At 38.7% G+C, this 26316-nt stretch overlaps 2 protein-coding genes across 2 annotated transcripts in view; one reads left to right on the top strand and one right to left on the bottom strand.

Annotated features, from left to right (window-relative positions):
- casp8ap2 (caspase 8 associated protein 2) overlaps positions 1 to 4177 on the bottom strand; it is an 11219-nt gene extending 7042 nt beyond the window's left edge. Inside the window, exons 1-7 of the mRNA XM_062436972.1 lie at positions 3886 to 4177; positions 2315 to 2386; positions 1754 to 1828; positions 1487 to 1584; positions 760 to 834; positions 265 to 380; positions 29 to 141 (exon numbers count right to left, since the gene is read on the bottom strand). Of these exons, the coding sequence (XP_062292956.1) occupies positions 29 to 141; positions 265 to 380; positions 760 to 834; positions 1487 to 1584; positions 1754 to 1828; positions 2315 to 2348 (511 nt within the window). The 5' untranslated portion in view covers positions 2349 to 2386; positions 3886 to 4177. The remainder of the gene's footprint in view (positions 1 to 28; positions 142 to 264; positions 381 to 759; positions 835 to 1486; positions 1585 to 1753; positions 1829 to 2314; positions 2387 to 3885) is intronic.
- A 1906-nt stretch (positions 4178 to 6083) lies between these two features.
- mdn1 (midasin AAA ATPase 1) overlaps positions 6084 to 26316 on the top strand; it is a 63003-nt gene continuing 42770 nt past the window's right edge. The window contains 24 exon segments of the mRNA XM_062437400.1: positions 6084 to 6346; positions 6592 to 6818; positions 8402 to 8626; positions 9404 to 9511; positions 9621 to 9813; positions 10391 to 10600; positions 11286 to 11417; positions 11534 to 11637; positions 12614 to 12728; positions 12959 to 13143; positions 16400 to 16481; positions 16673 to 16768; positions 16994 to 17106; positions 18715 to 18863; positions 18963 to 19023; positions 19276 to 19487; positions 19582 to 19685; positions 19768 to 19912; positions 20396 to 20492; positions 20620 to 20733; positions 22180 to 22327; positions 22501 to 22608; positions 22963 to 23114; positions 24407 to 24585. Of these exon segments, the coding sequence (XP_062293384.1) occupies positions 6251 to 6346; positions 6592 to 6818; positions 8402 to 8626; positions 9404 to 9511; positions 9621 to 9813; positions 10391 to 10600; positions 11286 to 11417; positions 11534 to 11637; positions 12614 to 12728; positions 12959 to 13143; positions 16400 to 16481; positions 16673 to 16768; positions 16994 to 17106; positions 18715 to 18863; positions 18963 to 19023; positions 19276 to 19487; positions 19582 to 19685; positions 19768 to 19912; positions 20396 to 20492; positions 20620 to 20733; positions 22180 to 22327; positions 22501 to 22608; positions 22963 to 23114; positions 24407 to 24585 (3355 nt within the window). The 5' untranslated portion in view covers positions 6084 to 6250.

Genomic DNA, 26316 nt, shown 5'->3' with positions numbered 1-26316 from the left:
AATGGTGGTGGAGGAGGAGGTGGATGACATAATGGTGGTGGAGGAGTTGGCCTACTGGTGGAGCTGCCTGAGGAGGTCCGATGGGAGGAACTTTGATGCAGGTTATTTGTACGAGACTGATGATGGGAACCTGTCTCTGACCTGTGGAAAACAGTTTTAATAATCAATTAGTCGATTAGGAATTAGGAATTGTTATCTTAGCTGATTAATTAGCATTTTACTGGTTACGGTTATCGTCTGTATTATTTGCATATTAACACTTACCGTTGGTTCAACCTCTGAATTTCAGCATCTTTTCGTGTCACCTCCTGTCTAGCTGTTCGTAAAAGTGCAGAGATGTTCTTTTTCAAGCGGTAGTTCTCAGTGTTCAGCCCTGTGTTCTATAAAAAACAGAAAAACAAAAATATAGTTTTTGACAGGGAAGCAAATAAAAACAATTTTTTAGCTGTGATGAAGCTGAGGATATATAAGAACGATGGCAATTTGGGGGTTCAGACTTGGTCTTAAGGTTAAGGTTAGAATTGGGTTTAGGTTCAGTTTAAGGTAAGGGTTGGGTTTAGACATTTAGTTGTTAAGGTTAAGGTAAGGGGCTGAACAATGTTTTATGTAAATGAGTGTCCTCACAAGGATAAAAAGACAAACAGGTGTGTTAGAGAGTGGTTGTTGTAATCAACCATATTTACTTGTGTATGGTGTCTAGAAGTATTGAAGAAACAATCCATCATTTAAACAGCGAAAAATAAGGAAATTGAAACAAACCTGCAACTCCATCTGCTCCAGTCTCCTACGCAACTCTTTGATTTGGTTTTGAGCTGCTTGGAATCTGGACTTCAACTGCAACACAATTTAAAAAGCACTGTGAGATGGCTGGACAGCATAGAACATGAGGATTTCAGAACCTCCATGGGAGCACTGCAACGTGTAAATGGTTAGAACCCTGTTATACACAAATGCTTTCCTGCTCTCTAGCTGCTTCTCCCCTTAGATGTAGGTCTGCAACTGTAGATACTTACACATCACTACCAAACCACACATTTATAACAGACATGTGTAGAGCCTTTGTTAACATTATTTTGAATAATGTGACCTATATTCCCATTCAAATACCTCTCAGACCGATAAAATCTGAATTTATTGATCAGAGAAAAAGATGCTACCAAAATGATTCTCACTGTGTTTTATAGCATAAATAAGTATAAACAAAGACCACTAATTAATTAATAAAAATTGAATGAAACATTAACCCTTAGGGAAAACAACAGAGAGAAACCCTCAACATGTAATATCCTGTAGAAGCTCTATACTCATTATAATAACTCACATTCACCCATTTATATCACAGCTATACAGTGTGTGCAAAACAGGCACGTTGATGTCTGCACACCAACAGTAAACAAACACAGGTTTGTGTCACACCTCACCTTCAATATAAAATGCATAATTGAACAACAGTGAGAAGGGAAGCATGGAAAACATGACAACTGACCTCATTGTAAGAGGACTCCTGGCTCTGCAGCTCCTCTGTTACTATTTCTTCATATAGATCCATGGAGTCCTTCACAGGAGGAGTTGGCGTAGGCTTCTCTGCAATTAATAAAAATAAGACAAGGAATAAGATCATTTTAGTTCATCTTTCACTCACATTTATAAAGTCAGGATCAATGTTGATCAAAGAAATCAGGGCAGGATTTTGTTCTATTATTAGCAGTAATATGAAACACATCAAATGGAACTATTTCAAAAGGATTTTTACCTGCATGGCTGCCGTGCCCCACTTCCAGCCCATCGTAGATATCCACAGAATCTTCACTGACATTGGGCGCAAAGACTGTGGAGATAATAAACGTAGATCAGACATGTACAGCTGGAATCATGCCAGTCTTAACACAATTTTTTTTCTGCACATGTAATTACTTGTTTTTCGAAGCTTTTGTTTCAATAAGGGAATTTTTTAAGATGCTATATACCAGTTTTTTACCCCTTGAAATCAGACACTTAGATTAAACTGTCAAAACTACATATAGTGTACTATGTAGTAAAGAGGGATACATAATGTATGTCATTTTACACCATATATTTAAAAATGTTTCATCTGTAGAAATGATGTACATTTTGGATATGCATCTTCAAATATTTCACAATGTGAAGGTTCTTTTTATATTAATTTCAGTTTTCTGTCAGCAGTTTTTGCGCGATTGGAGAACTTGAGTGAAACCACTGCTTGGGCCACTGGTAAAGTCATCTACACTTTACTTTATATGATATAACAGCCTTATTGCAGAACACAAATTAAATATAACAGACTTATACTTACAACCAGTTTCATCATTGATGTCAATTTTCTCCATTCTTCCAAATATCTCTGACCCACTTTATTAATGAGTACCTGAAAACAACGTCAAAAGAAAATCAATAGTTATTAAGAGACGACAGAACATAATACCTGTGATGTTTGGCTGATGGCTATATTGAAAGCAAAGGCAAGACACAATCATCAGGACACAAATCACATTCATCCACAATTACTTTTAGACTGATGAAGTCATCTTAAAAGGAGCATTCCACCATTTTTACAAATAAACTCAGTATACTAATCATGGTTAGTCCAACTAATTCTATGAAAACTAACTGTAATCTGTGACTCTAGAAGAACAGCTTTGTAACTCAAGTGATCTATGCTTTTCTCTCGAGCTTGGACACTACGCATGTATAATAGAAAGCCCACGTTACAAACAAGGGGTGTGGAGTTCGAAAACCATGACTGAAGACAGGCTGAATTATGGGAATTGTAGAATTCATAGTTTCTGGAGCTTGATTTATAATAGGAGCTAAAATTTAGGATATCTCCACCATTGCAGCTTCAATTTTAACCATTGTTATTTTAACCTCTCTCGTAACTGCAACCAACTTCAATATCCCTTTACGACTATAGTTAAACATGCATACATAATATTTGCAGTCAGCATCATACTGTGAGACAACAGAAATTTGCCAGCCGTCAGACATTCTGCCATACTGTTAATACCATGGTAGCCCTTTAATATATCTGGCTGGATACGGCCATTGTGGGCAATGGTGCAAAGCAATGAGCAGGACTGCTTTATGGCAATATAAGATTTTTTTATAGAAGTGATTTTTGCATCAATGTAATGAATCAGGTATTTTATGTGGTATTAGCTGTCCTTCATGTTTGATTGTTCTACTTAAGAACAATTCTCAACTGATTTCCCCAGAAAATGTACAACATCACTGTACTATAAAATGACACATGCAGCAATAGATTTGATCCATATTCATGTAGATACTAGTTAACACTACAATGAGGCAAACATAATGTAGGTGTTGACTGTAGAGGACAGGCTCGGTTTCTGTGTGCTAGCTGCAGCTCTTTTGTTCACTGCTGCAGAGAAAAGAGCAATAAAGCCTTCCAACAAAAGAGTGGGACAGAAAGAAATAAAGACAGTTTTACTAAGTTTTACATCTACTTAACTTAGTCTTATCCTAAACTCTGAAACTCCTCATAATGAAGCAGATGTAAAAGAACAGAATGGTAGACAAAATTGAGTGTAACTATGCGTTCCCATTTTCTTGGAAGGACATTTGACCTACATTTTTGAACTAACACAAATCTCAGAGACGCGCTCATATAATATAGAATATAATCATAATTATATATAAATATATATATGGAGTAAGAGTGGCCTGAGTAACGGTTTATTTCTTACACTTTGCCACTTATATAGATATAAGTTTGTAGTTAACCAACAAGCTAAAGTCAGACAGCTCAGTTAGACGTACAAATGTAACGTTATTAGCATCTATCAAATAGCTTACACATGATTAAAATGACATGAGAATGGGTTAGCTATGAACAGGTTGACTTACGTGTTTGCGTATTGTTGAACGTCCTCTTATTGTTTACAACTGTAATGTCGCGCCAAGACTTCAGTGCACAGGAAGTAACGACATTTTCCCGCGCTGTGTCACCGCCTAGCAGCCATGGGGTTTGCTTCTCCTCGAGATTCTAATAACACGGTTCAAACAGGAGTGAATCGTTAAAGAACACCCACTATACTGATACTCAGAGGTTTATTCAAATGTTCCCGGTCCGTCTGCAATCAGCGGGCATGGATGAAAGCGTTACAGTGCAGCAGCGGCGGGACAAAGTTGAGGGGCTCTCACGCGGAAGAGTGTCGCTCGCGCTATGCCGGAGTCGCTGTCCGCGCGCGTCATCACAGCGTGACGTCAGGAAGGGAGGGGGGGGGGTGCAAAAAGAGAGATTTTGTCCATAATATCAAAAGGATAAGATATGATGTTCCTTTATTAGTCCCATAATGTGGGGAAATTTGCATTATCACAGCAGCAAGTGGACAGTAAAATATAATATAAGAGCAGCAATAAGAAAAGAATAGGAACAATAATAATAAGTACAAAAACAATAAAAACAATAATAGTAAAAATATATAATACAAATAATCATGACATTATCTACAAGAGTAATGGTATTAAGTGGTAATATACCAGAGGTGATATTCTTATTGCACAGATTAAGTTAAATAAATATATATGTATATTCCTGATCATGTTATTTTTAATTGAAATAAAATATTATCTTGAGTCTCTACAATATATAACACATAAGAAAAGTTTATCTATTATCACATTTTCAGATTTTTTTTGTCAAAAGTGACATATGTCTGTCACTTGTACCTTTCTTTCTTTCTTTCTTTCTTTCTTTCTTTCTTTCTTTCTTTCTTTCTTTCTTTCTTTCTTTCTTTCTTTCTTTCTATTGAAGTGGAATGGTTGTTTGTATATTCTTTTTTTTCTTTCTTTTTTTAATATATATTTATTATTGATTTTTATATTTATACATTAACATCGAACACTCTGAACATCTTGAACATATGGCAGTACTGAAAATAATAATGATAATTATAATGCTTAAGAAGGATAAAAATGTATCAATTAATTAAAAGAAAATAATAATAAAATAAAGTAAGAGAACAAAACCAGTTAGGTATATTCTTTGTTTATTCTATTGTGTATTCTGTTCAACAAAAAATAAAGATTCCAATCAATCAATCTTTATTTATATAGCGCCAAATCACAACAAAAGTCATCTCAAGACACTTTACATGTAGAGCAGGTCTAGACCATACTATTTAAATTTAAATTAAAGAGAGCCATCATTCCCACATGAGCAAGCACTAAATAAGTAAATAAAATAAAATAATAAATATAAATGAATGAATAAGTAAATGTGATTGAGTCCTTTTCTCATGTACTATTAAATTATTAAAACGTATTATGATTCATGTCTGTCTTCATTCAAGTAATTTTTGGACACAAACTTCCTTCCTTCCCACATACTCCTCCTGATCTGGCAACAGGTGAGGAGTCCTCTGTAGGTCCGATTCTTTCAGCTGAACCTGAAATTTTCTTATTTTGTTTGTTCCTTTTTGTTTGTTAGTTAGTTTTTATATTGTTTCTTTATTATCTTCTGTTGTTTTGAATTTTTTTTTGGCTTGATTTGATTGTTAGAGCAAAAAAAAAGTTCATCCTACACCCTTTCGAACATTGAATGGTCATTATATTGTTGTTTATCTAAAAAAAACAAATGCTGTCATTTCTCATGTGTTACATTTCGCTGCCTTTAAATATTATTTTGTAATTTTAACATGTTCGATTAAAATAAACCAATAAAATAATAAAAACTCCGTACGCCCCGCCCACTGTTTAGCGGTCCAATCAAATGGGCTTCACTTTTCAGCGGTCCAATCAAATGGGCTTCACTGGGGAAAAGGCCACTGTACCTTTCACCGGGACTATACTTATATACTTTTCTCTCTTCATTTCAATTATGTATCTTTTTTAACGCAATTGAACTTCTGCTTGTGTTTTTGTGAGTATTTTATACACATTTTATCCTCTCTCTAACACACCCTGTAGTCTTCGTTTGTAACGTTACCGTGTTGTTAATAAAGTTGAGGAGGAAGGTTGAGGGACGGGTGGGCGGTTTTCTCCGACGTGCCCCGGAAGCACTAGCGCTTCGCCTCACATGTGGACAGGATTTTAACCTAACATACACAGTGACGGGAACGTGTTTGTGTGTTGTGATCCAAACATTAGACAAGAAGGAGAGACGCGGGATGAGCCTGGCAGTCTGCTGGAATCACAGTAAACAGAGAGGAGAGCTGTTCACACATCGCGCCGAGCTGCCTGTGCTGCTGCAGAGGAGACACATGATACGATGGAGAATCTAGAGTTGAGCCTGTCATCACTGGGCACCATATCCAGACATGTTGACAAAAGTCACAACGAACTGAGCCAATATCTGTCCAAACAGGTAAGATCTGATGATGTGTGAGCTGAATAAAGTGTTTAAAGGTGTTTATGTTCACACTGTGGCTCCAAATGTATCCTGTGTGCACCATGCTGGAACCCCCCTCCCCACATGTGATCAGATGTCATCATTTTACAACATATCGGGTTATTAAATCTATGCTGCTCTCATGTTAAGCACTGTGATGTAAATATTTTGGAAGGAATATGGATTTATGAGTGTTTTAACATTGGGATCTGTCTCCTCAGATATGGAGCCAACAGGACAGACAGTGTATCCTGGAGTGTTTGGCTCAGCTGCTCTTGGAGAAGGATTACACTTTGCTGATTGCTCGGCACCTGCGCCCGCTGGTCCTGGACCTGCTGGAGCGGAACGCAGAGAGGGTGAAAGCTGGCGGGAGGATCAACCATGACCTCCACGAGCGCCTGTCTGTGGCCCTCAGCAAACTGCTCGGCGTCAGTCCTGATGCACAGGCGTAAGTGGGACCCTGTTAATCTTCGTCCTGAGTGTGGGACATGTCCTCTCTCTTCAACCCAGCCTGTAAAGATGCTGATGATCATGTAGGGCGCTGCATCAGGACACATTGCTGGGTTTACTCAGTTGGGGGCCCCTTTTGCCACCTCCCACCACCACTCTTTCTTCTTGTATCTCATCACCTTCAAGTAAACAGATTAAACAGGCTTATTTTCATAATATAGATGTAAATAATCAAGCTATTACAACTAGTGTTTGACACAAAACCGCAAGATTAAGGGTGTAGTTTAACATTTGGGAGATGTGTTAAATACATAGGTATTCACACATTCTGATACACACACACACTCACCCACACATTTTAAGTATAGATTAAACAAACATGATGCATCATGTTGATCAGTGAGCATTATAGCTGTATGCAGTAGGACCCAACTGATACTGGATTTTTGGGGCCGATACTGAAATTCTGATAAGTTGATATATCGATATATTGGCCGATAATCTCATATATGCAGAAGATGTAAATAAAATGCACATTTTTGGAATTGTGGTTATCAAACACTTCCGATAAAGATATGTATGCAGGCATGATATTTTACAGTTAAACTATAAACACAGTGCACTGAAACTTCAGAGGAAATTTTATTATAAATTCCTATAAAGATAATAACAACAAAAACAACAACATATGTATATATATATTAAACTTGAATTGAAAAAAAGGATCATTAAATAGAATGCTACTTTAAAAAACTTAAAAAAAAATAACAACATATATGCTGATACTGATATATCTGTGATAGGCCAATATCGACTGATAATATCAGCTGACCAATACATCAGTCTGACTGTAGTATGCAGGTGTATTTCTTCTTAAAACGCCACCACTCCTCCACATGATGACATGATTTTTACACAAATGCATTTTGAAAGGCTTCAAAGTAGGCCAATCACATGTTGCATGCATTAAATCAAAGAACACTTACATTGATTGGCTGTCCATGCAAATAGTCATATTTTCTAGCTCTGGGTGCAAAAAGGATGGATTGCAGGTATCGTATGATGGGAGAGGTTTCCATACTACTTGGTATGGAGTACCGATACCCAGCCGTCTGGAAAAACAAGACATTTGATGTTGCAGCTTGGGCTTTGGGAAAAAGATCTAACATATTTCGCTGCATGTAACTGAATACTGAATACTGAACTGAATGAATGTAATCGATAATGAAAATAATCATCAGTTAGTGTCTATATCAGTAGACACCTAACATATACAAACTGTAATAGGGGAGTTATTATCCTTCTCCATTCATCTTCCTAGCATCCTAAACATCAAGCTTACGATACAAATGATTTTTTGTTGATATCTGCAAAAATAGATCAACAGAATGAGGTCACATAAGCAGCAACGTTTGTCAGGACATTAGTGCACCTCAGAGAGTTGGGTTGGGGGAGATATAAGCTAAACAGTTCTGAGTGCTTTAGTCACTGTGTGGAAAAGGAGAGTAATGACACTAAAAACAAAGTATTTCTGCAGACTGCATCCACTGTGACTCACTTTCTTCTTTTCCTCTCCATCAGGTTTGCTGCGAGGTACTTCAACGATGCCCCGCCAGTGTTTCAGAGGCTCTTCTTCACCAGTGAGGAGTCGTCAGCTGTTCAGTATGGCCCCAGGAGGATGAAGCTGCGTGACCTCATGGGTGCCACCCTGCGCTTCCTCCAGAGTGATTGTGCTAAGTTTCGAATGCTGTGGGACTGGAGTCCCTGTGTGTCCCAGCTGCTCACCAGTGACGTCATGGTTCGAGGGTGAGTACCTGCTTCCTGTTTACACCTGCACAGCCTTATGGGACATGTAATGTCTGATATCTCACAACTGGTATCCACTAATCTAACTCTTGAGCGATCTGTGAGTGTGGGTCAGTTCAATAATGTTCAAAGCAAATCATCCAGAGTTGTTTTTGACTGAAGGGACTACATGTGTATCTTCTTATGCCTTAGCCTCTTATTATTAATATATATATATATCATTATTAATGAATTACATTAATGTATTCTGAAGAATATCGTACTTTTTGGAATTATTTTTGTTTTAATATATTATTGTTTATATTATATAATTAAATCTTATATTATTATTATATCACATTATTTACAATTTTATATTATTTGATTTTATTAAAACTTTATATTATTATATATATTATTTTATTTACAATTTTTATTTTTTATTTATTTTATTTTATATTAGATTATTAAAATGTGGTTTTATTAGATATTGTTTTGTTGGAAGTTGGTAAAATACATTCATCAATTCACAAACCTAAAGATATGAAATAGTCAGTTATACTGTGTGGTTATTACTGATTTATAATAAATGGGCTAAAACATACAAAATAACTTTCCTCTTGCACAAGTTTGTACTTCAAATGACTGCAAGTTGTAGTTTAAGAGGATGTAACTCAGCAATCTGTATATATCATTCTATAACAATGTTAATAATACTACAGCTTTTAATATAACATCTTTACTTTGTGCTTGTTTGTCCAGTAATTTGAACACAGTGTATGTTCTTGTCTGTTCCAGGTACACTGCTCATTGTTTAGCACAGGTGTCTCACATGACTGATAATCAGAAAACAATCTTTCTGAGGAAGGTGTTGTCAAGTGATGAGATCCTGCACATGAAAATTAAGTATGTACCTTTTTATTTTTACCTTTCAATTAACTGACTAATCATTCCAGTTGTAAAAATGATGCTTTCTGGGCTACATTTCCTGACTTTCTCTTTGTCCTTTGCTTAGAGCTTTGGAAGAAACTCAGCAGCTGGAGGTAGAGAAAGCCCTGGTGTTAGCCAATCAGGGCTCTGTGATGTGGCGCCAGGAGAAGGCTAATAAGTTCACCAGAGGTCAGGTGGTATCAGAGGACCTGTCCCACAATGTTGTGGCAGTGTGCGGCGTGGTTCTACCCAGGATCGTTCCTAGACAGACTGAACAGGTACGTACACTGTGATTCATCACACACATAGTCTGCTCTTGACCTGTATAGTCTTAATTAGAGCCCGGCCCATATATCTGTCAGCCAGTATTGTCAGCCATCATTGCTATCACAGATATATCAGTATCGGTGAATATGTTGTTCGATAATTGTTGATATTTTTAAAAAGTTTTTTTTTAAGTGCTGTACCTGTTCATTTTACATATACTTGATCCTTTTTTCCAAATTCAAGTTTAATAAATGTTTTTTTTCTGTGTTTTCTTATTCATAGCTAATTATCATTATTAAATTCCCAGCACTGTTTCAGAGCAGTGATGTCATTTTATAGGATAAAGTTTATTTTTAAACTGTAATATATCAATATCCATTACATATCTTTGTCACAACTAATTAATAACCACATTTAAGGGATCACTGCAACAAAAGTGTTTATGTATATATTCTTTACATATAACATTATCCGCCAATATATGTAAATATCAGATTTTTTTTCCGCTCCCTAATATCAGTATCAGCATTGGCCCCTAAAATCCCCTATCAGTCAGGCCCTAGTCTTAATGTTGATTTGTCTTGGTAGGTGAACCAGAAGGATTTGGTGCTGGTCGACTCAACCTGTCGTAATCTGAGAAGGCTGGCGCTGGCCGTGGCTTCCCAGAAGCCTGTGCTGCTTGAGGGTCCTATTGGATGTGGTAAAACGGCCCTGGTAGAGTTTATGGCTGCTGTCACCGGACATACAAAAGCTACAGAGATTCTCAAAGTCCAGCTTGGGGATCAAACTGACAGTAAGGTGAGTGAACACAGAAGAAACTTAAACTTGAACTCCCACTCCTCCAAAAATGTGTTTTTCTTCTTGTTCCTAAAGTGGGATGTTTGTTCTTCTCTGTGTAGAATGATGCAGTTTGTGCATGTTTACATACTGCTGAGGGAGGAAAGCTTCTCTAAGCTCATTGGAAGTCTGATTTCTAAGGGGCGGGCTTAAGAGCAGAATCTAGTTTCGAGCCAATCCTGGTCCAATATTCAACTTATACAAGTGTGATGTGGAAACTTGAAGCCTCCAGTGAACAAACATTGAGAGACAGGAGACATCTGGTGATCAGCTGTTAACCCTTTTGAAATGAAAATGATAGATTCTGTATTTTTAATGAGGGAGAATGAGATGTCGATTGATGTCATTTTTAAAGATTTTAAAGTGGTAATTACACATTTTTATCTTTTTAATTTTTTTTTTTTTAACTTTATTGGTGAAATAACAAACAAGGATTGACATAGAGATATGGTGACCTAGCACACATAAAAAATAATAGAAAGACAATACACATTACATAAGACAGTCAGATGGTGTAAATTAGGATGTTACAAATTGGGGTATGTTGTGGGTGGTGTGTGTGTGTGTATGTCTTAATACATGTCTGGAGGGGCCCTTTAACATTCAGAGGCTAAACTGTGTGAATGTGTTTGGTTTGATTTGACAGATGCTGCTGGGGATGTACCGCTGTACTGACATACCAGGGAAGTTTGTGTGGCAGCCAGGGACCCTGACCCAAGCTGTATCTACAGGCCAGTGGATCCTGCTGGAAGACATAGACCATGCACCTCTGGATGTGGTGAGTTAGAACACAGATTCCTGATAACATGTTTTTTAGTACTAAACAGTCTTCATATTACAGCTGTTTATGTCATTACGTCACCGCCTCTAATCACACTGCTGTTATTTATTTAGATCTCTGTGCTCCTGCCTTTGATGGAGAATAAAAAGTTGATGATTCCAGGTCGGGAGGATTGCATTGACGTCGCTCCTGGATTTCAGTTCTTTGCAACGAGAAGGTGAGATTAGCATTCCACTGTAAATGTAGTTACGCAACAGCAGCTCGGCCGTCCTAGTTTTCCATCCAGAGTGTTTTAGATGCTGTAGTGTACTGCAGTGACGTGAATATGATCAGGTTTTGGCAGGACTGGATTTGTCTTTGGAACATTTATATAAACGTATATGATTTTTAGGCTACATGTGTGTCCCAGTTCCACATGCAGTGTTATTTGGCCTCTCTGATGTTCTGGCGTTGTTAAGGGCTAGATGTGCTACTAGGAAACTAGGTTGTTCTAGTTTGTACACATAAAGGAAAGAGTCTCCCAATTGTAAATGGCCAAACATCACACTGCCTCCCTGATCTCACTTTAACAACTCTTTATAATCTAGAATCAACTGGCTTCATACAAAAACCAATCGAACAAAAATATGTATACACTAATTTTGTTGTATTTAGTATGAGTTACAGATGATATACTGATCTGTAATATTCTCTGTTTGTGATCCCTTTGACCGACTGTGTGTAGGATTTAACGGCATCTAAGCGGTGAGGTTCAGATTGCATGAAGCCCAATTTATTTATATAGCACCTTTCATACAAGTTAATGCAATAATCACAGTTGATTGACAAGCTGATAATAAGACAGAAACGAGTGATAACATATAAGAATTTAAAAAAAGAATAAAAATGACGAGGGAACAAGAACAAAGAACAAATGACCAATGCCACCAATGCACGCAAGAGACAGTAAGGATAAAAAATGCTTAGAAAATGTAAATAAAGTAAGATAAATAAGAGAAAAACCTGAATGAATGAATAAATAAAAAGATTAAGAGAAAAAAGCTGCTGACCTTCCAATCAGTGGACGACCTGCTCTACCTCCTGAGCCACAAATCAATACTGCACACAACTTGTGTTGGATTGTCTGTTTCGGAAACTTACTAACCTTTTGGGATATAAATAAGGAGTAACTGAGTCATGCTTGTGTCTGGCAGGATGTACTACAGTGGTGGCAGCTGGCACAAACCACAGAACTCCCACGCAGCGCTGCTGGACAAGTACTGGACCAAGCTGCAAATGGGCAACATGACAAGAGAAGAGCTGAAGAAGGTCAGTGTTGAGATGACATACGGAATATTTAAACCACGGTTATGTTTTAAGATCTTATTTCTATTATTTGATGTGATACAGAAGGGTTTTTTAAAACTGCCATAATTGGTGTTAATTATTTATTTGCTCTTAAATGCAAATCACAAACAGCTGCAATGACTATAAAGCATTCTGGTGATTACAGAGCTTCCCTCATGTAATTTGAGCTGACTGTGTGTCTGTGCGTGCAGGTGCTCATCAGCAGGTATCCGAGGCTGACGGTGGTGGCAGACCGTCTGCTGGATATCTTCTGCCAGCTGACTGGAGACAGACACTCTGACCTTGACACTGACAGCCTCCAGAGCCCCGATGACAGCCAGCAGCACAAGTCTGAGGACAAAACCACATCGCTGGAGGGCAGAGCGCTGTCACTGAGGTGAGGCTCCAGCTCACTGCAGCCCTATGCACTTTTTTTTTTTTCGTGTTTCAATTACAGTTAATTCCTCCTTCACATTTGTCAGAGTTAGTGCATTATGACCAAGTTCTGTGTTGGATTGTGGCGGAAACAGCTGTCAAACATGCCTACAGTGTGGAACTTTTACATATAAATGAACCTCCATTACATTCAAGCCTTTGCCAAAAGAGTTGACACAATGCTGATTAAGTCCATCACCACCAGATAAATCAGTAGAGAGATGAGGATGAAGAGACACAAGTCCTACAATCCAGCTTTAAAACATAGAGACCAGTATTTTTAAACTACAGCCACTCTTCATAGGCCATACGTGCAAACTCCTGACATCTTTACATTTTCAGTTTTCATTTCCAGATTAAATTTTTTTTGTGTAACATTCATTGCAGGAAGGCCACATGTTAGGACCTAAAACTTTTAACCAAATCACAAAAAAATGACATTCTTTCATAAGTGTGAGCAGCTTCTTAAAACAGATTCATCACCAACACATAATGATATTGACTATTTATTTATATATCCAGCCAGGATATAACCTCCCTCATTATCACCTCCAATAGCACACTCAGCCAAAATCTTATGTAATATAAGGTCAATATCAGCCAGCAGACATACTGATATAATCTACTGTCTGTCTGCCAGTGACTCATAAATAGCACTTGATATTAACATTAATTAGTATGTGTATTTTGTTCATAAGTAGATAAATGATAGGAGAGATAAAAGTCACCTTAAAACAGAACATACAGTGCATCTGAAAAGTATTCACACGCCTTCACTCCACATTGTGTTATGTTACAGCTTTATTCCAAAATGGATTAAATTCCTTTTTTTCCTCATCAATCTACACACAATACCCCATAATGACAAAGCGAAAAAGGTTTTTTAGACATTTTTGCAAATGTATCAAAAATAAAAAACTGAAATATCGCATGTACATAAGTATTCACTCCCTTTGCTATGACACTCAAATTGAGCTCAGGTGGATCCTGTTTCCACTGATCATCCTTGACATGTTTCTACAACTTGATTTGAGTAAATTCAATTGATTGGACATGATTTGGACACACACACCTGTCTATATAAGGTCCCACTGTTGACAGTGCATGTCAGAGCAGAAACCAAGCCATGAAGTCAAAGGAATTGTCTGTAGACCTCTGAGAAAAAATCTGCAGCATCGAGGGTCCCGAAGAGCACAGTGGTCTCCATCATTCGTAAATGGAAGAAGTTTGGAACCACCAGGATTCTTCCTAGAGCTGGCCACCCAGCCAAACTGAGCAATCGGGGTAGAAGGGCCTTGGTTAGGGAGTTGACCAAGAACCCGATGGTCACTCTGACAGAGCTCCAGCGTTCCTCTGTGGAGATGGGAGAACTTTCCAGAAGAACAACCATCTCTGCAGCACTCCACCAATCAGACCTTTATGGTAGAGCGGCCAGACGGAAGCCTCTACTCAGTAAAAGGCACATGGCAGCCCGCTTGGAGTTTGCCAGAGTGCAGCTAAAGGACTCTCAGACCACGAGAAACAAGATTCTCTGGTCTGATGAAACCAAGATTGAACTCTTTGGCCTGAATGGCAAGCGTCACATCTGAAGGAAACCAGGCACCTCTCATCACCTGGCTAATAGCATCCCTACGGTGAAGCATGGTGGTGGAGCATCATGCTGTGAGGATGTTTTTCAACGGCGGGAACTGGGAGACTAGTCAGGATCGAGGGAAAGATGAACAGAGCAAAGTACAGAGAGATCCTTGATGAAAACAGAGCTCCAGAGCGCTCAGGACCTCAGACTGGGGTGAAGGGTTACCTTCCAACAGGACCACGACCCTAAGCACAGAGCCAAGATAACGAAGGAGTAGCTTCAGGACAAGTCTGTGAATGTCCTTGAGTGGCCCAGCCAGAGCCCAGACATGAACCTGATTGAACATCTCTGGAAAGACCTGAAAATATCTGTGCAGCGACGCTCCCCATCTAACCTGACAGAGCTAGAGAGGATCTGCAGAGAAGAATGGAAGAAATACCCCAAATACAGGTGTGCCAAGCTTGTAGCTTCATACCCAAGAAGACTTGAGGCTGTAATCGCTGCCAAGGTGCCTCAACTAAGTACTGAGTAAAGGGTGTGCATACTTCTGTACATGTGATATTTCAGGTTTTTATTTTCTAATAAATTTGCAAAAAATGTCTAAAAAACCTTTTTAGCTTTGTCATTATGGGGTATTGTGTGGAGATTGATGATGGAAAAAAAAGGATGCACCGTACATATATTTAGTAATATGATCTGATGATGATATGATCAATATTTATTTTCATCATTTTTATTTAATCTTTAACTAGACAAACCTGAAAATCTCTATTTCAATTGTGTCCTGGTCAAGTATGGAAGCTCATAGAGGACTTTATTAAAATGATAATGTAAACTTGAACATGAAAATGTAAATCCACAATAGCATTATAATTGTACACATATTTGTGTATTATTGAGGTATTTAATCCAATTTTATACTTACGTGATCTTGGCAAACACAGCAAACATAGAAACTTTTGCCTCATTGGCCTCACATCTGTCAGATAACCCCCCACTGCCCCCAACACCCTCCTCCAATCAAAACTACCAGCCAGTCTGCAGCACTTTAATTAGCTTTCCACTAGCTGCTGCTGCGTCGATAGATTATTGATTGGACTGCCCTCTGGACGATGGGCTTGAATTGCAGATCCTACTGGTCACTCCAGGACATCCTCATTAGATAACAGATTTATAGACGCTTCCTCACGTAGCGACAGTACTCGTCTGCCTTGGTGCTTTTTTAAAATTTATTTTCCATATGCTTTCAGGGGGATAATTAGAAGGTGTGTTGGTGAAGACTCAGCTGTAAATCAATGTGTTTGTAGTTTCCATGCTGTACACTTCAATAGTATAGATGCTTCTCAGTGGTCAATGTAATTAGCTCTATAGTCCAGCCCACAATGCTCATATGTGCTGGTCCAGGTCATCAGGGTTTATTTTATTGAACAAGATATGTTTACTCTGGGTTAATTGTCTTTCTTGCTTCTGTTCACTTATAGCATCAATGATCACTGTTTCATATTAAAAACTACTGATTAACTTTTCCCGCCGAGATCAACATAATTTAATCCCTATTTCTTCCACATTTGATAGTTTTAAATTCTTGTGTGTCCCTGCATGCTCAGAAGTCTAAAAATCATGTGTTTTTGATGTTCTGCAGAGACTTACTGAAGTGGTGTGAGCGAATCAGCCTCAACTTTGACGGCACATCCTCAGTCACAGCACAACATGTCTTCCAAGAGGTTAGTAGATTCATGAAAGTAAACCAACAATGATTGTAGTGTCTCTCCTACACAACTGCCCCCTCCCTAAATATGAACGTGAAAATGTTTTTCATTTAAGTAAGTGTAAAAACTACAAATAGACAAGCTGTTGTGATGTAATTGGTTATTTTTATTAACTGAAGCCGTTTGATGGCGTTTCTCTCTAACAGGCTCTCGACTGCTTCACTGCAATGCTGTCTCGTGCTGACAGTCGACTGCGAATGGCTGAGATCATCGGAAGCAAGCTGAATATCTCCAAAGAGAAGGTATTAATTAATTGGTCTTATGGAGGGACAAAACAATGCTTTTGTGCTTAGGACTTTTTTTTTTACATTAATGACATTCCGTACTTCACCGTTTCAGCCCCTTATTCAGTTATGAATTGCTGTAATGAATATGCCCCCCACTTCTGCACTTTCATGGTGAGATACCTTTTTTTAAATTTATTTTATTTACAAAATAACACATACAGCGATTCTGTCCTCCTTCAGGCACAGCACTTCTGCCAGATGTATCAGCCTGGCATCTCGCTGACCGAGCTGGAGGTCTCAGTGGGCAGAGTCACTCTGAATCGAAAGCAGACAGAAGCAGTGCAGCTCACTGTGTAAGTGGGACATCCTGTCCACCCGCCCTCTTTGACCCCTGTTTACACCATACATATATCCATCAGTTGCTGTGCCAACATTCACCAACTGATAGAACAAATAGGACTGTTGCTGGTAAACAATGAATTGATTTCAAACTACATTATGGTAAACAAAGCCATCTAATGGTTGGCCCATCAGGACATGTCCAAATATCCATATTGATTCTCTCCCAAAGGCCAATGTGAATGGTGTCAAACTTTGGACTGAAAATGTGTGCAGTATGGATGTGGTGACAAATGCATTAAATGTAAGGTGAGGGTGTAATAAAGAGCAAAAATATTTATTATTTTAGATAATTTCACACGTGTTATTGTCTGTGGATGCAGTCTGTGTGATTTAATAAAATGGAAGCGTATCTAGAACACACTTTTACTCAATTTTAGGAGTTTTACTGGCACGGCCTTGCTAACTAATGTTAGCTAATTTGAGCTAACTTTAGACATTGCTCTTTGACTTCTCCACTTGTTCTACATTTATGCTAGGTGTTAGCATTTCATGTTATTTTGTATTTACTATTTGTGGCCACAGTCAATGCTGTTCAGCAAACTTATCTATATAATTTGACTGTTTTTGCTCTAGATTAAAAATATCAATTTTTAGGACTCAAGTGAACAGTTTTCACACAGACTATTTTTCTTTAAAGTACTTCACATGAAAACGCTCTACAGTGAGGTCTGTGGATAATTTTTACACCAACAACCTTTTGCTTTTTTGTGGATACATTTTTGGAGTTAATTATCTCTGAAAGGAATTTGAAAATAATTTATGAAACTAGAAGACACTCGTAGTCAATTTAGCAGTTTTACTGGCACAGCCTTACTTGGTTTGGTAAGACTACTAGTACTGTTGTGGCTATTGTTATATTGTTAGCTAATTTCAGCTAACTTTAGCTTCTCCACTTGTTCTACTTTTATGCTAGGTGTTAGCATTCAACGTTATTTTGTATTTACTATTTGTGGCTACAGTCAATGCTGTTCAGCAAACCTATGTATGTAACAACCTTTTTTTTTCTTGTTTAAAATTTATCCCATTATCTTGTGGAAGCAACTTTTTTGGAGTTAATTATCTCTGAAAGGAATTTTAAAATAATTACAACAAATGGCCACCTTAGACTGCTGTAGAAAAGAAAAGTTTTACGAATTGATTTGAATAAATTAAAAAAAATTGATAGTATATTATTAGGCATTGTATATTTTCTAAACAATTGTCAACCTTCAATTTCAGAGATAAAGTAGTGGAACTTTATAAGATTATTAGAAGTTTTTTACCCATTGAACATGTTGTTTCCTTTGGTTTTTTTGAAATGGTGAGCAGAACAGGAGATAAACACAAAACACCAAAACTTTCTAAATTTAGCAAAGTCACTGCAAACAAAGTCTAAGCAGCAAAGAGTAGGGCTTGTGTGTGAACATTGAAGATAGCGTTGAAGGTGTTGACTATCCTGGTATGATGGGATGATGTGTGAGAGTTGTTCAAATATGTTACATACACATATCTACGAAGCATACAACCCTGTGTGTAATCATTAAATGTGTGGGTTTTTTATGTTTAATGTCCATAAACAGTGAAAACCAGACGTTTGCTGCCACTCGACCTTCTGCTGCGCTTCTGGAACAGCTGGCGGTGTGTGTGGCCAAGGGAGAACCTGTTCTCCTAGTGGGAGAGACAGGAACTGGAAAGACCTCCACTGTCCAGCACCTGGCCAAAGTTACAGGTGAGCCAGACTGAGGAGCCTAGTCACCAGTTTTGATTCTGATATTCTGTTTTCTCTTTGTCTGTAGAAGTAAAGTTGAACTGGGTCTGTTTGTTTCAGGACACAGGTTGCGGGTTGTGAACATGAACCAGCAGAGTGACACTGCTGACCTGCTCGGAGGGTGAGTGACAGTGAGAAGAACAGTATTCCATCACTCAGTCTTTTCATTCATTTGTCCCTCAGATTATTTCAAATGCTCAACAGATTTAGCTTTGTACTGTATAATATCATTAGACTCATCATGGATGACGAAAAAGCATAATTTTCCATCATTTAGCAAATTTCATTCATCATATCAAATGTAAGATGAGTTGGTGCTTGAAGTACAACCTGGACAGGCTTAAATGATGGTCATTTTTTTTGTCTTTTGCAGGTACAAGCCAGTAGACCACAAGCAGATCCTGCTCCCTCTGCGGGAGGCCTTCGAGGACCTGTTCTCCCAGACCTACTCGAGGAAGCAGAACCTGACTTTCCTTGGTCACGTGCAGACCTGCTTCAGGGGGAAACGCTGGCAGGATCTGCTCAAACTCATGGACCACGTCTGCAAGTCTGCGATCACTAAGGAGCTGCAAGAGAAATCAAACGGTATCGTACCAGAAAGAGCATTCACTGATGACAGTTAGTGTAGCGTCTGCTGTAGCGTGATGACAGACTGATGTTTTCCTGTGTGTTTGTGCAGCTGCTTTGCTGCAGGAGCAGTGGGAGGCACTGGCGGGAAAGCTGAGTCAGACCCAGCAGCAGATTCGAGCCTGTGAGACGGCCATGGTCTTTGCTTTTGTAGAGGTAAAGACCTGAAAAAAACACAGAAGTGTTTGACTCCAGCTTTGGTGGAGCAGCTCTAACATGTGTCTGTGTTCCTCTGTAGGGAACATTAGCCCAGGCAGTGAAGAAGGGCCAGTGGATCCTGCTGGATGAGATCAATTTGGCAGCAGCAGAGACTCTGGAGTGTCTCAGTGGACTGCTGGAGGGCAGCGCCGGTTCTCTGGTGTTGCTCGACCGTGGAGACACCGGTGAGGACCACCACCATCTTTCACTGACATGTGACTTGTTACATGTGCTGGTCATTGTACCAGAGACATCTCTGGTGTTTTTCTGGCAAAATGTATTTGCAGAAGAATAAAGAATGCCTGAGAATAACTCCTAATCACATTTTCTCTAATATATACACAGTGCTGGCTAGTGGTAATCAATTAAAAATAGTCAAAAATCTAAATTGTCTCTCAAAACCACTGCGACTACTGAATAATGCATCAGATTGAAAAGCTTAAGCAATTCACACCATTCTGTATATATCATAATGTTGGATATAAAAGATCAGTGAATGGCCTATAGACTGACCTGAAAACTTTGTATGCATGCTGTATTCACAGTTCGTCATATTTATCCATTGCATCATTTGCAGTGTCCCTGTTATTTGAATCCATCTTATATTTACACTGTTTTTTTTGTATTTCTTGGATTATTGCTGATATTGTTGTGTTTATTGATCACAGAGCCCCTGGTCCGCCACCCAGACTTCCGGCTCTTTGCCTGCATGAATCCAGCTACTGATGTGGGGAAGAGGAACCTGCCTCTGGGCCTTAGGAACAGGTGAGGAGGGCAGAGAGGAGAATTAAGGGAAAGGCCTTTACTTATGAAACATTCAAACAGTTATACGATAAAGAAATGTGACATGTTTCATGTATAAATCTGCTGTGTGTTTGTGTGTTTCTACCAGGTTTACTGAGCTGTATGTGGAGGAGCTAGAGAATGAGGGAGATTTGCGCATTCTGGTTTCAGACTACCTCAAATGCTTGAATCCAAACAGGAACATCATCAGTGGAATCATAAGGTTAGACTCTACTTAATGTTGTTACTCTTTTAAACAGTGTTGAAAGGAACCATCTAACCCATGGATTTACACTGTTACACTGCTTTAAAATCACGGGTAGCTTTTGACTTTAGACAAAAAAGTCAGTTCTATTTGTCTCACTAAACATGACACAATATGACATCTGGTGCTTGAAATGAGCTGTTGGAAATGCAGCTGGAGCATTGACTTTGAGCTGTTAATAATTTCATTGTAATAAACCTAATTTATATAGCAGCTTTCAAACTACTGTTACAGTGTTTTACAAGGAAAATAAAAATAAAACCATTCACCACCACAATTAAATAAAATGCAGTAAAATACTCAATATAATATGATCTTAGAAATGTAATAAAAAAAAGTTATATTTTAAGAAGGCTGACATTCAACAGAAGTTCCCTGACCGGACTTGAACTAGATATATTGTGACATAGGTCAGTTTAGACAGCTGAGGCAACCAGGATGTCCCTCCACCTCCAGTATATTTAGTGTGTGCAGCACTCCTGGCTCTATTCAGAGATTATCTGCAGCCATTCACCCAATTCAGCATTTTGAATCAATGGCAGCAGCTGTTGTTGAGGGAGAGCTATAGCCTGTTAAACCTCATGAATCACTGATTCACCCAATAGCTGAGAATTTTTTCTTTATACATCATTTGTATTCTGAGCTTTTTACAGGACATTTGACAGCCAGTTAATTTTTTTTATTATTAGTGCTGTACAAGTTGACAAAGACCAGACCTAACACATAAGAAACAAACTGAAGATACATAATAGACATAAAACAACAACCAAATATAGCTTTTAATATTTGAATATTGCTTGAACAATTTCAGTGTTGTTGGGTGATACAGGTTGCATGGGATTTTAGGTTGGGGTGGCACAGTGTGTACAGATGTGTGTGTATGCGAGTGTGCAATCCCGCCATGATAAAAAAGAAAAAGAAAATATAACAATACAAATTATAAATGAGGAGAAATAAATGGCACAATAAGACTGCAAGTGCAGGGTTGATGGAGACTGTTACTGTTGTGCATTTTCATGCCTGGGAAAAGTGACTGGAAAAAGACAAAATAAGTAGATCCATGCATCCATTTTCTGCCACTTATCTAGGACTGGGTAATGGTAGCTTCAGGCAGAGTTAAGAAACCCAGACATTATTCACCACGGCAACAGCCTCCAGCTCCTCCTAAGGGATCCCAAGGTGTTCCCAAGCTAGGAGAGATATATAATCCCTCTAGCGTGTTCTGGGTCTACCCTCGTGTCTCCTTCAGGCACCTGGAACACTTCGGCCAGGCTGCTTCTTACCAAGCCAGCCCAAACCCAACCCTCAAGCCTGTTCCTCATTCTTCATGTTTGCATGTGAGCCCGCAATAGACTGTGTTGAATTACAGTTTAACATCTCTATAATGGTTGTGTTTGTGTGCAGTTTTTACCTTGCAGTAAGGAGGGAGGCCAACTCACACCTGGTGGATGGAACGGGCCACAGACCACACTACAGTCTGCGTACTCTGTGCAGAGCTCTGAAGTATGTGGCATCAAACCCCTGCAGCAGCGTGCAGCGCTCACTCTATGAGGTAGGAAGCTACACAGACATAATCCATTAGCTATATTGAGACCAAAATTCCTGGGGGTTGGTGTAGGCGGGTGCTGAAAGAAGTTGGGATCATTTCACTGTTTTTGAGTTAGTTTGACTTTCTGCTGTATGTGTTCAGTCAGAGTAGACACTCTCCCTGCTTCATGTTTACAGGGTTTCTGCCTGAGCTTCCTGACTCAGCTGGACAGAAGCTCCCATCCTCTGGTCCAGAAACTGGTGTGTCAGCACATACTGCTGGGGAACACCAAGTGTCTCAAACAGGTAAGACATACTCACAGTTAGTGTCTTCCTTTTTAAAGTGCTTTCATGTTTTATGAGAAGATGTGGATGTATCTAAATGGATGTGTGGATATTTTTCATTTGAACTGTAAAAATATCGAAACTTTAAAACCAGTAATAACAATAGTGATCCAAGCCTTCATTTACCTAATATAAGCCTGCCAATGAGACAGGCTTATATTAGAGAGTTTTATACATATAGCTTATCGTATTATAATATGAAACCTTTTTTTCTGTTTCAGTTTTCTGCTAAAGCAAAAAACCCACCAATTAATTGTGAATGTTAATCTCAGATGGGTAAATTATTTCGTAACCCTCTTGTTATGTTTCTTCCAGGCCATCCCTGCGCCCTCAGGCCGGGTCTGCGTGGAGGTGGAGGGCTACTGGGTGTCCCAGGGCGAGATGGAGCCGGCTGTGGACCCCAGCTACATCCTCACCGCCTCAGTCAAGCTCAACCTGCGCGACCTCGCCAGAGTGGTGTCTGCAGGGTAGGAAAGCTCTGGCCGCAGCCTGCACCCACCCCTGCCCATGATTTCACCCTAAATCAATGGGCTCATCTATAAATGTCTAGATGTCAGAGCTAATTCTGGCCTTTTAGGAAAGAGAACAGAAAAAACAAATGTGGTTGAATTGAATTCCCCGGCAGTGAGTGACCTGCAACTGTTTTATGCAACAGTATGACTTCTGACCAGGACAGCTCCTGAAATCTTAAATAGATATTGATAAGAGATTTGAGAGCATATTGGGTGATAAGGTTTGGCTCACAGTCTATTTTCCAGGAAACAGGGTTGAAACAAAGTTGAAAGAACACAACGTCTAAAATATCACTTGCTTTATTGGAACTAAGCGACCCAGACTATGAAAACTAGCCCCAAAAATAAACAAAAAAATACAATAATAAAATAGGAATAAGAATACAAATATAAGAATGTGTGCAGAAGTATCTACAACATACTTAACTATAGAAACACTTCCATCAGCGATGTAAACATGCTCAGATCAGTAGCAGTGGTAAGAGTTTGTTTGGGGTGATTGGATTGTCATAAAATTCTTATAGCTGTATTAATTGATTATTTAAATACATCTGTCAGCAGCAAGGTATTAAAGAAGCATTATTCATAATGACTGAACACTAAAAGCAAGAAGAAATATGCTAAAAACAATATTTTCCTTCATCAATGTTATGAAGTTCATTTGGTGAACATGTCGTTGTTCTTTAACAGGATTACATTATTCTTTGATGAATTAGTTTTGGTATTTATTTGATTTATTTGATTTTTTATATAAATAAATTGAATTATTCCTTTTGAGCCACTGAAAAGCTTTTAACAGCGTACACAAAAACATCAAAGTAGAAAGGATTGGGGGAAGTTGGGGTTAACTGCAGAGTTGGTGAGTACTTGTAGTCAATTGATCCATTGTTCATATAAAAATAATGGGTTATTACAGCTTTAAAGTATGAATTATTTAATCATTCAATTGAAATATGGTCACAAACATAAAGGAACAAAATGTGTGTTTTTTCATTTTGCTGGGTTTTGACACTCAGTACTCATCATGGATGTAAAGATGTTGTACTTTCATTATTGTCATGGCTGGCAGCTGTATGACTCAGCTGTCCCTCCTCACTCAATAGCCATTAAGGTTAGTTTGCTACACTCAGGTTACACATAACTCTACACTGAGTTGATGACAAATCAATAGTCTGGCATCCCATCACTCACTCTCTCCCTCTCTCTGCCTCACTCTCTCTCTCTCTCTCTCTCTCTGTCCCCCACAGGACACACCCGGTGCTGATCCAGGGAGAGACATCTGTGGGGAAGACTAGTCTGATCCACTGGCTGGCTTCAGCCACGGGGAACCAGTGCGTGAGAATCAACAACCACGAGCACACCGACATCCAGGAGTACATCGGCTGTTACTCGTCAGACGACAGGGGCAAGCTGATGTTCAAAGAGGGTACGAGTTCTCATGCCGAACTTCCACACTGTCGTGCATCTGTTTCACACTGAGACACAGACGTATGATATCTCCACCTTCTATGTGTAGGTGGATGAAGTCAAATCAAAGCAGTATTAAAAGGAACAACCAGAATGTTTCAATTTAAGAAGGAAAATATCCTCACTGACATCAGACAGTGATCAAATCCAAAGAACAAAAACATGTAACTAGCAGGGATGTATTGAAATATTGTGGTATAATATTTTGCCTAGAGAAATATCAAAATATTCTCCAATATCTGCAAAACAAAGATATTATGATATGTATCAAAGTATAATATATAACTAAATCTAACAATTTGCTCTCTGAACATTGTGCAGTGAGAGTGCTGTATCCACTTACATTTGTTGTGGAAATTGGGGTCTAGGGCCAACTGAGGTCGAGCATCAACCATAATCACACATTGTTCCATTTCCTATCGTCAATAAATCCCATTAAAAGACCCAAAACAACAGTGAAATTGATCTACTAACAAGTACTGTGTGTGTATCCATGCCTGATGTATCTTATTCATCATCAGTGATGCTCTGGACAGAGCTGAAGCACTCAGATTACAGGACAGGACTTTTTTTATTTTATTTTTTTCGATTTTTTTGGGCATAGACACTTTTATCAACAGTAGAGAGACAGGAAATCATGGGAGAGAGAGGGGGGTGTGACATGCAGCAAAGGTCCTCTGGGCCGGGATTCGAACTGAGGTCCGCTGCGTATGTGGCATGCGCCCTAACCACTCGACTACCTGCGCGCCACAGGACTTTTTCTTTTAGGGAATATGAGGAACTGAAGTCAATTTTTTTTTTTTTTACGATTTATTTTGGGCTTTTTATGCCTTTATTCAGATGGTAACTGGCAGAGAGGCCGACAGGAAATAAGGAGAGAGAGAGAGGGGAATGACCTGCAGCATAGATCCCTGGCTGGATTCGAACCAGGGACGTTCCCATTATGTGGCATGCTCTCTAACCACTCGACCAAACAGGGCGCTCCAGAAGTTTTTACTATTTAAAGTCATACAACAAGCAATAAATAGAACTTTATTTGTATAGCACTTTTCATACAGTGTAATGTAACACAAGGTGATTTACATATTCAAGAAACACAAAAAAACACACAAACAAAAAAGACACCTAATTAAAACAGGAAGCGAGGAGACGCTATCATAATCTCATGAATCTGCAGTGAGGAAACACCAGAGGATCAAAATCTAAAAATGAATAATACCTAAATAAAATAAAAGGTAATAAAATATAAAGTCACTATAAAATAAAGTAGGTAAAACCAGAAATGTGAGGATGGGTATTAAAAGGAAAAAGATAAAAGATGACAGGAAAATCAAATAATAATACAACTAAGAGGAAATGTGAAAAAGTAAAACCAGACATAAAATGTGGGTTATGAAGAGGGTTATGAAGAGGGTTGTCTTCCTCTCAAATCTATCTTTCTAATCTTGTGTGGAGTTGCAGGTTGGACATTAATATGGCTAAATCCTGGTTACAGTTCTGTAGGTGACATGTTCCTTCATCATCATGAACACACTCACTGTAGTTTATTTTGACTCAATCCCACACACACCATCTTGCAGCCACAAATACTCACTAGATCACAGAATGTGGATTAATCCGCTGCAGAAAATAGTCCCCAGCAAATGCACTATTTCCTCCTGTTTGAGTAACGTTTGTTAAAAGATACATT

The sequence above is a fragment of the Scomber scombrus genome, chromosome 17 (assembly GCF_963691925.1).
Source record: "Scomber scombrus chromosome 17, fScoSco1.1, whole genome shotgun sequence".
NCBI classification, from domain to species: domain Eukaryota; kingdom Metazoa; phylum Chordata; class Actinopteri; order Scombriformes; family Scombridae; genus Scomber; species Scomber scombrus.
This window is presented reverse-complemented; position numbering and strand designations above follow the sequence as displayed.